At 43.0% G+C, this 10,586-nt stretch overlaps 1 protein-coding gene across 2 annotated transcripts; it reads right to left on the reverse strand.

The window, feature by feature from the left end:
• Positions 1-348: 348 nt before the first annotated feature.
• Positions 349-10,213, reverse strand: LOC121552731 (fermitin family homolog 1-like). Of its 2 annotated transcripts, none has more exons than XM_041865750.1 (15): positions 9,831-10,213; positions 7,505-7,663; positions 6,421-6,654; positions 5,929-6,066; positions 4,742-4,928; positions 4,457-4,559; positions 4,218-4,325; positions 3,340-3,471; positions 3,064-3,113; positions 2,535-2,766; positions 2,348-2,424; positions 2,106-2,253; positions 1,726-1,850; positions 1,394-1,535; positions 349-1,236 (listed from the first exon to the last, which is right to left on the reverse strand). In XM_041865750.1, the coding sequence occupies exons 2-15, from the start codon at positions 7,653-7,655 to the stop codon at positions 1,063-1,065; spliced, it is 2,001 nt and encodes a 666-aa protein (XP_041721684.1). In that variant the 5' UTR covers positions 7,656-7,663; positions 9,831-10,213; the 3' UTR covers positions 349-1,062. The 2 variants fall into 2 exon arrangements, with proteins under 2 accessions (XP_041721684.1, XP_041721686.1); XM_041865752.2 differs by lacking the exon at positions 9,831-10,213 and adding an exon at positions 7,966-8,158.
• Positions 10,214-10,586: the final 373 nt, after the last annotated feature.

Here is a 10,586-nt window from a genome sequence, read left to right on the forward strand (position 1 = left end):
AAATCGACTTCAGAAATATCGATAGGTGTCTTGTTCGTGACTTGATGGAATATAGCTACTAGCGGAAGTGTGGCTTTCATGGCAGATTAGGAGATCATTTTCCCTAACCTTAACCTCATTCTCCTAACCTGCTACGAAAAAGTCGTAGCTGTATTTCACCTAGTCAGAACCATCAATTCTAGAATAATATGGAGGCTCATTCCCGCCACGAATTTAAATAAAAATGTCGATACTATCTACAAATGTCGAGATACTAACTAAACATTCCAAGAAACTAACTTGACTTTTCAAGAGACTAACTCAAAATTTCGAGATACTAACTTGACAATGCAAGATACAAAACATGTTTCTCAAGTTTATTTCAATGCAGTTCAGTCAAGAGAAATTCCAGTGTAAACAAATGTTTCGTTCAACGTGATAATAACCCACCACCAGAAATATCTTAGAAATTCTGTTGGACTTGGACAAATGTTACATTATAAAACATCATAAAAGTAATATGTATAAAATAGGGCAATGAACAGCCCGATAGAGTGATTGTGAAAGTAGCATACAACATTGAATTCAAAGACTTGGTGTTGATAAAACTACCTAAATACTCCTCTTCAACCACTGTCTGCTGGTTGTCACTGAGATTTGTTTTGGGCTACACCAAGGTAAACAGGTGACAAGATGTACAGCCCATGTGCCGAATGAATTGCAGTCTCTGCAGATGGACCAATACACTACACATCCAAAGCAGTAGGCCAGGCCTAACCATCAGACAAATAAGCCTTGTAGAGATTGTCCACACATTTTGTAGAGATGGTCTCAGAATCAAATGTAGTGTAGTGTGACCAAGACGTCTACTTGTCTCTGCATTTACAATACGAACATATAATTTATGTAACATACAAAACCATATCGACAATAAATGTAAATTCTTTCTTGACACTGGATTGGCTCTTACAGGCCTTCAGTACATGAATGATTGACTGCATTGGACTGCATGGATAGTCTCAGCTTGTAACAAATCCTCATGTTTGACCGCCACGACACTAAATGAAAGCTGATGTCCCGGGTTCATTCCTGCCCTCCAGTAAGTTTGTGGAAGAGTTCCTCGTCCAGTGTCTCATTCTGGTCTTTGGAGCGTGTTGAGAGGAAGATGTATCCTCCGATGTACTCATGGACCACCTTACAGTCACAGCTCACACAGGAGAAGGCTATCGACACATTCTGGTCAAACTCTATGGCCACCTGGAGACATGAAACGACATGGATTATTACTGATTTCAGGAGAAGCTGGTTTCTCTTATTACAAAGGCAACTATTATCCTTTACTTTCCAATCTGTAAAAAGTAATCAATCAATTAAATTAATCAATGAACCAATCAATCAATCTAGAGCCATTTACCTGTTTGATCTCCCAGTTGACATTCCACTGTCTCATGTTGGCGAACCTCCAGGTGGTGACAGGCAGGCCAGTGGACATGTCAATACGGATCAGACGGTTATAGGAGATACCCATCAGCTCATCCTTCTTACTGCCTCGGAACCTGGAACACACAAACACAGACATTCATAGTGTCTTTATGTAACCATGGTGGTTTTGTGAACCATGATTGTGTGATGAGTAACTTTGCCTGGGACCTGAAGACTTGCATTACCTCCCTGAGCTAACTCCTAGGCTTTATCTCGCGAACACAGTCTTGAGCTGTTTGAACCTGGCCGGTCACATTTACGTACCTGACAATGTAGTATTTGATACCAAACTCAGGCAGGGACTGCCAAGCCTGGATAAAGCGCATTTTAGCTTCATTGAGGGAGAGCCTGGCGATGTTCTGATGGGCCTCTAGGATCCTCGCTGTCAGCTGGACAGGAGACAGGAGACAGAAAAGGGACATTTAGGCTACTTTACACAGACATTATGTCAGTCATCTAACAAATACTGAAAGGGTGAGTGAATGGAATAGAATGGTTTGGGTGTCAACAGATACGTATTATTGTGTCACTTGAGTCCTGTCAGAGATCATAAACTCTTTCTCTGGAGAGCTCTGGTGACATCCTCTCTCTGTCACAAACACTGAATCATGATTGATCCCTCTATATTGCAGATAGACACCCACCTGTTTGGTCTTGTACTTCTTGGCGTATCTTGGGGAGACAAAGCACTCAGCGTTCATCTCCATGGCATCCAAGTCTGGAGCAGCCTGACCAGGAGGGGGCGCCAGACTTTTCATCTGCAGGAACGACTGGATGTTCTTCACCTCCGACCTGGACCAATCACAGTTTCTCCTGGTCAGTTTACAGTCACAACCCTACTAATGTGGTCCAAGGCATGTGAAGTATTAGGTAAAACAAGTCTGACCTGTAGGAGCTGTAAGCCATGGTCTTGCCCTTGGAGGCCAGGGTACAGGCTGCCTTCCACTTGGAATACTGCGTCTCCTGGATAAAAACAAAAATGTTAATACAATATGTAGCGGGAACAACTGAGTCATGTTGGTGGTGCCCCAACTTTAATAAACTAAAAGATTAAATAAGAAATAGCATCTTACGTTGTCACAACGGATGTAGACCTCGTTCATCCCATCAGCCACTGGGAGCAACAGTTTGATTCCAAACTTCTTGTCCATCACGTTGACGTCAGGGACCACCTCACATCCTCGGAGATGCAACTGTTCTATGGGCTCTCCACTAGCTGTCTCTTTGTTCTTGTAGTAGGAGATAGTGGTATCTTTAAACACGAACCAGTACTCCTTATACGGACGCAACGTCAGTCTTTTAGGCCTGGTTACAAAAAAATAATAAGCTCTGTGAGGAAAAACATATACAGGTTGTGTCCCCACACAGTCACACTGTTGCACATTCAATGTTGCTGTGTGAACTCTCTGTGCCATGGACTCCAGGCTATATACAGTGTAGGGCATGAACCTTTCCTTATCGAAAGTGAAATGGCATTTTATTTCTACTACTTATCATTCAAGGTCTCTTTGACTTATGTTTCCATCTGTTACACAGATATAGAGGTACAGTATACAATACATTGTGTGTTTCTGGGCGAATACAGGGGCCCTCAGGATTTACCTGAACAGCTTGAGGGAGTCTGCCAGTTTCGGAACGTCTGTGATGTCTTCCTGGGGGGCGGGAACAAACAACTGTCAATTATCCTGTGACTTAGTGACATCATCATGTTGAAACATGCAATCTAAGCAGACTACCCATCAACCCCTGCTTAAATACAGTTGTTGAACCCTCTGAAACTGTTGAAAACAAACTGTAGAAAACAAATTACATACACACTTCTTTATCATTTATATGTAAAGAATATGAATCCTTTATATGTATAAAAACTACACTTACCAGTATTCTGTCTGCATTTCCTCCTTCAAGTGTGACCTCTAGATTGGATAGGGCAGCCTCTACTTCATCCATCTCTGGTTCATTGGAGAAGTCCAGAGGTTCCGTGGACATGGTCATCTTGCATATGTGATACTGAAACAATATTGACATAATCATTAATAATAATCAGTGAATGATGGGAATTGGGGGATATATCATACTAAGAGCAACAGGAGATTTTACAATACACAATAGATAAGAAGGGTACAAAACTAACAGACCACTTTGAAAACCTAAATATACCCAGCCTTTAGCTGTTTAAATTGCAGGTATGAACCCTAAAACAGATTTTAGTTCAACACTTGAGGCCAGATGATGACACAAGACTGGGAGGAGACAGAGAGAGCCATGTGATTCCAGTAATTATGCAGGTGAGAGCAATAACCATCTCAGGGATTTCACAACAGTTTTTATAGATCAGCTTAGAATATGGAGAAAAGAAACGTATGAAAATGTATGCACTCACTACTGTAAGTCGCTCTGGATAAGAGCGTCTGCTAAATGACTAAAATGTAAAACATTTTTAAATGATTTCAAAGTCAGAGATGAAGAACATTTGAAATGTAAGTAGTCATAAGTTTTTCGCTTCATCGTTCTTTGTTATTTATATTTTCTCATATTTTCTCACCCAGAGGAGTTCAGGCCCCTCCTTTCCTCACTCTCTCCTATGGGATTGTCCTCCTGTCCCAACATGCCTCCTCTGGGAATGAGACACCAAACTGGTTCTCCCAGATGGATAACAGTGTGTGAGTGTGTGTGTGTGTGTGTTTGAATGTGCGACGTGCGTGTGGGCAGATGTGAGCTTGTATGTGTGTGAGTGTGTGCATGTGTTTGTCTACCTGTAAGGAGGCGAACATTAGCATCTCCTCCTCAGTGCAGTCGATCTCCTCCAGTAGGATGGACCAGCGAGCCTGCTCATACAGCTGGGTTATCCTCACAGCATCATACTGAAACACACACAAATCAGTCAATGTTAGGGTTAGGCGTGGGGTTATGGTTACAGTTTGTCTCACCACAGGGTTGAGGTTCAGTGGTATTCAAACTCCCACTTAGGGTTAGGGTCAGGGGTTAGAGTAACCTTAGGGTTGAGGTCGAAGAAGCAGTGGTATTTGAAGCGTAGCTGCAGTCTGTCATCTTCTCCGATGCCCTGTTCCATCAAGGAGCGGGAGGAGTCCAGCCACCTGTCAATCACATCAGCAGCATGTCACAGTTAACCAGGAAGTTATGTGCTCAGGGGAGAGACAGAGTACTGCCCTCCAGCGTAGCAACAACTAGCATATTTTCTACCTGTCCAGCCATAGAGTCTGGTTCCTCTCAAGGTTTCTTCCTTCCAATGGAGTTTTTGTTTCTGAATAACTCTCACCCTGCATTAATGATGGCTTTATCCACCATGGACAGCTGCTGGTACATCTTGGCCAGCTCCGCAGGGGGCAGGTTGGGCTGGCTGGAGGTCAGGGGGTTGTCCCCAAACCACAGGCTGGTGGCCGAGGCAGGAGTCCCGTTCTCTGGGTCGTAGGTGGGCACCATGGTCTTACTGTACAGGGGACTGCCTGGAGGGGTCAGGTGGAGGAGGAGATACAACTCAGGGCCCATATTCATCAAGGCTCTGAGTGAGAACGCTGATCTGGAATCCGTTTAGCCTTTTAGACCATAATGAATAAGATGACATCAGTGGGACCTGATCCTAGACCAGCACTCCTACTCTGACACACTTTCTGAACAAATACGGCCCCATGAGTGAGGCCTCATGGGAAATGAGAGGATTATGGGCGAAATGGCCCTGTCTTCATTTGTTTAAAAGCAGCAGAGCCTTCAACTCAGAAATAATTCATTTGAAACGGTTCAGAGCAACTGTCAAAATGAGGCTGGTTTTATGAGTTGGTGTGGAATCCTCAGCTGCCCTATACTGTAGCTACTGTACACTCACACAGACTCAGAAAGTGTGTGTGTCTGCATTTCAAAGTATGCGTTAATGAAAGCCTTGAGAACATAGCAGCGCACTATAGCTACTATTCTTTCAGATTTCCTTAATGATTGCTGTATTCTTTTAGATCTTCAGAAGCACTATAGAATTCTCCATTCTCCATTCCTTCTTCGATTGTTTCAGAAGTCTACAGAAGCCACCATGTGGGCGGAATCTGGTAGTGGTGTCAGTAACTAGCCACATTGAATTAGCCAGAGGTTTGAAACCTTGACTGTGTTGCCATGGTGATATATTAAATCCCTTCACAGCGTGATTGAAGCTGACCATCGCAATATGAGTAGAGTTCGAGCCAGGCTAACTTCTCAATGAGGATAACTTAGCCTGAGCGCCTGATGGTTTCTATGATTCAACAAAGCTATATTGACAGAGAGACGACAACAAAGGGGTTGGCTAAAGAAGAAACAGGCTGTCACCAGGATATGGCTAACTGGCTAACTTAATTGAAAAATCGTCACATGAAAACAGATTGGAAGAATCTGACCATTGAAGATACAGTATATCTAATAACACATCATTAACATTGTATTAATATGCTTATAACACGCTAATAACACTGTGACTCTCACCTGTTCCCCCAGAGCCTCCGCTGATGATGTCCATGTCTAAGATGTCGTCCAGTGCTGGGTTCTTGTCTTTCTTCTTCTTCTTCTTGGACGGGTCATCTGGAGGCTTCAGCAGGGACAGCTCCTCTGGCCTCCTGATGTCTGGAGGAGAGTGAGGACATCAAGGAGAGATCCTACCACTAGACTCTACACCCTAACCCCTACCCTCTCCTATGGCCTCCTGATGCCTGGAAAAAGGAAGACCAGGTCAAGGAGAGGCACTGCACCCTATCTGACTCCTAGATCCTAGACCTCTATATCCTTATATCTAGATTTAAACCCCCACCCCATAGGTCCTTTCCCCTAGCCCCTAACCCCCTCAGCCCTGGTGAAGATGTGAGAGGACTGGAGAAGTATGAACAATATGGCGAACATTTCCCGTATTGGGAACTTCACCATATTAGACACTGATCTAATCCTTTCAGATCTGCACTATTGCCCGGGTAGGGTACTCACTGAGCGCTCTGCAGATCTCAGCGACGGTCTTGAAGACGACGGCAGAGTAGCTGACAGTGAGTTTGACCGTTTTCATGTTGGGCAGTTGCAGGCACAGGGGTTTGTGCTGGGGGGTGTAGCTCAGGTCAGCATCTGCCTGGACACCATACTTGTCCAGGGTCCAGTGGGTCTTCAGCAGCCAACAGCTCCTCTGCTCCCACCACAGAGCATGGTCTGACCAGTCCTGAGGGGCCTCTGGCGGAGAGAGGGAGAGGAGGGAAAGAAAGAGAAAGAGAGGTTGGATAAAAGGACAGAATTTTCTCAAAGTACAAACATTGCCATTAAACATGTATCATGTTATCTTTCATCCACAATTAAAATTGATATTCAACTGTCTAAGAACTTGACAATTTCAGCATGGAGCATGTGTAGGTTTCTGACTATATGAGAAAGCTTCTAGCCCATAAGTTCTCTCCAAACAAACCACCTGCAGCAGGCATAAAAAGTCCCCACAGGAAGCAGATGGGTGTGGCGTGATTCTGTAAGATATCATGTTGTGGCGTTATGGCTAAACCCAGACCACTGTTAGTCCAATCTGATGACTGGCCACTGAGTCATATATGGCTTATTTATATACATGTAGTCATACGGTTACTTAACTCTGCTGTAACAAACACAACACACCTTGCCACTTTCATGCTGTCTTCCATTGGGGAAGTCCCTAATGTCTAATCCTCCTGGATGAACACAGGCTGTGTCTTTAATCACACCATATTCCCCATAGAGTGCACTCATTTTGTAAACATAATAACTGTCAAAGGTAGTGCAATACACAGGGAATAGGGTCTTTGGAGATTCCTCCCAGGTGAATAAATATGAGATAAAGTGGTGAACTTCAGCCTTTCAGGCTGTGGTGCTGGAGCATTGTGTGAAAATAATACTACTCAGCAGTCTAGAGGAATGTAGGGAAACCAGGGTGTGTTCTCCAGTCTAGTATTGTGGCTGAGAGAGAGAGAGAGAGAGAGAGAGAGAGAGAGAGAGAGAGAGAGAGAGAGAGAGAGAGAGAGAGAGAGAGAGAGAGAGAGCGAGAGAGAGAGAGACTCACTGATCTTCTCCACCAGTTTGAGCATGAGTCCTCCGATGTGCAGGTCTCCCTTGACTCTGAGTTTAAACCTCATGCCCTCATCTCCATCTCTCTGGTTCACCTGGACTGACAGCTCCCACGACGTTTTGCCATACTCCGCCGTGGATAACATGGCCCTGCCTGGAGAGGAGGGGAGAGAGGGAGGTTAGGAGAGAGATAAAGGACTTCATAGCAAATGTATTGGTGAAAAGTGCTGAATGAATGAAAATATGATTGAGCGACTGATCCTGCTGTGGCTTCCCCAAAACACTGACTGAAGACAGGTCAGTGAATGAAAGGACATGTCATCTGCTGTACTGGCTGACTGAAAGCAGTGTCTGAGGTGGTTCTACATTTATGAATAAAACATCCATTCACACATAGATCCATGTGTAGAAACCATTCGGCTACTGCCAGAGGTAAAGCAAAACAGCGTTACGTACAGTAAAACACTTTGGTTTCCTAGTAGAATGTCTGCCACAGCTGGTCTGGAGGGAAAAAAACACTACTGCACTACATGTAATTAAAGTTGTTCTGAAGGGCTTCTGCAAACAGATGAGATCAAAGAGGAAGAAAGAAAGAGAGGAGGTTAGAGAGAGAGGGATAGAGCAAAATACACTTCTTGGACAGAGAGTAATGAAGAAAGAGAGGCGGGAGAGAGAGACTCTGCAAGTTAGACGTTTTCTAAGACTAAAGTAAGCCACCCCCCATCCACACACACATATCTCCCACTCCATGAACGAGTGGTAGAGAGGAACCAAGGGAGAAGAAGAGGAGATAGGGAAGGAGGGAGGACTATGGGTTCCATCCATGGAATGTGTGACGAGCAGGGACACGAATCTGGCGCAGGAGAGAGCATGCAAAATAACCACACAACCTAGATCCGTCCCTCTCTCTCTCTCTCTCTCTCTCTCTCTCTCTCTCTCTCTCTCTCTCATCCCTGTCTTAATTCCTGGTAAACAATGGGACACACACACAGAGAACAATGGCAGAAACATACCGAGCCGCTCAGATTCTCAGTCAGATTATGTCGCCCAGGGCTAAGTAGAAATACCTGTCCCATTATTTATCTTTAGATGGTATGAATACCTAAAGTATGCCGGCTTGACAGCTATAGAGAGGGACTTTTGCTAAGTGTTTTGAAAAATGTATTTAAAGTTTAAAAATAGCCTATGGTTTTATGGTTGATACTTGTTAAAGCGTTGATACTACAAAAGTTATTGTGGATATGTATTATAGAGTTAATAGTGTTCACAATGTGTCATCGGGATCCTCTCACCCACTTCACATAGATGTGGGGTCTGAACCTGTCAATACTAGTGTCTGCAGGGTACAGAGAGGGTGTGGTGTAAATTCATACCCTTACAGAGAGACAGCCATCATAGGCCTACTGTGCAGCACGCATTAATAAATAGACCACCAGGACAAAAATATGGAGCATAAACACAGAGCAAAGCGTCATGGAAAAACACTGTTTGCATTTATAGCCAGGACTTGGGAAAGTCAATCAATAGTTTTTTATTTATTTATTAACATCATTTAGCAGACGCTCTAGGCTACAGTATCCTACAGTATTCAAAACACCGAATGAGATACAGTGTAGACTACTTCACACATGAAAACACAAATCAAGGGCAGTAGAGAACCAAGATTCCATGTTTGTTTTTGCTGCTATAAATTATTATTATTTTTATTCACATGAGGAAATCTGGAAGAAAATAACCATCTCTAGCTCTCATAAAAATGTTCTGAGACTCCTCTATGGTGAAATATTAATTAAAAAAAACATGACTATAATATAGATTTATAAGTTAGAGGAGAGTGAGGTAAGTTGAACCAAAGGGGTAAATTGAGCCACCCTTGTTTCTAGGAAACCATACATCAAATTTTAATTTGACCAAATATTTAGGAAGAGGTCATCATTTCATGGAAAAAGTTGTCAACAAGTTAGGTCCAAAAAAAAGATTTTTACCAAGTCAAATTTCCCTTGAGGGAGTGATGCTGAATGTAAAAATGTCTCAAATTACCCCACTTTTTAGACCATAATGAGAGCCCCCTAGTAGATTAGCATATGCCATAGCAAATGTGTTATGTAGAGCTACAGTATTGACTGTATACTAGCCCACTGCATGTAGGCCTACAAAGCTACAACTTTACCAACTGCAAATAGAGCCGCAACCCATCGCGGATAAAACCCGAACCTCAGCCAGGTGTATAGGCTACAATTTCTATTCTCACGCTTTCATCGCAGGTAGCACGCTAAACCCATATTGACTTTAACAGAACACATGTAAGATAGAAAACTCACCTTGATCAAAGTATTTTTATTAATATTCCTTCTCTGAAATCGAGTTTCTTTTTTCTTCTTCTTCTGTTGTGTGTGGTGCGGTCTGCTGTCCCGTTCGCTCAGGTACCCGCCCCGTTCACACAGGTAAGGAAATAGCTTTGTCCAGTCCACGTTCACAAAATAACCCTACTTATTAACGGCAACTGAAGTTTCAGCCTTGCCTTGTAAAATGTCTCAGTAGCATGAAGTTCTCCTGCCTGTATTAGCCTACTCACGAAACTATCATGTGGTGTAGACTGTACACGTATTTTATAGTCTTGTTTACTTATAGAAGGCTAACTATAATTTGGAATGGGTGTGAGGGAGAAGAACAGGTAACCTTCCTATTTAGGCTAGTCTTGAGTTTTATGAACCAGTCAGTCAGCGCACCTTCCTTACTTTAATTATAACACCGTCATACCCACAAACATCCTGTCTCCATGTGTAAGTCCGTATGAATCATAACACTGATTCAATGTGTAGTCACGAAAGTTGCACTTATGTAATGTGGCCTATTTTTGTATTTATTGATGTAGTGGCATTACACATGCATTCATAAAACTAAAGATCAAATATAATTTGAGTTACTTTTCAACATGTTAGGCTACATAGGAAATTAAACATTTAGAAACTCCATTAATTGAAACACAGAATAGTAATTGAATATAGACCTACAGAGGCAACAATGACTCAAGCCTGCCACCCACTGGATACTAGTGGTGGACAGAGCATATAAGA

The sequence above is a fragment of the Coregonus clupeaformis genome, chromosome 36, assembly GCF_020615455.1.
Source record: "Coregonus clupeaformis isolate EN_2021a chromosome 36, ASM2061545v1, whole genome shotgun sequence".
NCBI lineage: Eukaryota > Metazoa > Chordata > Actinopteri > Salmoniformes > Salmonidae > Coregonus > Coregonus clupeaformis.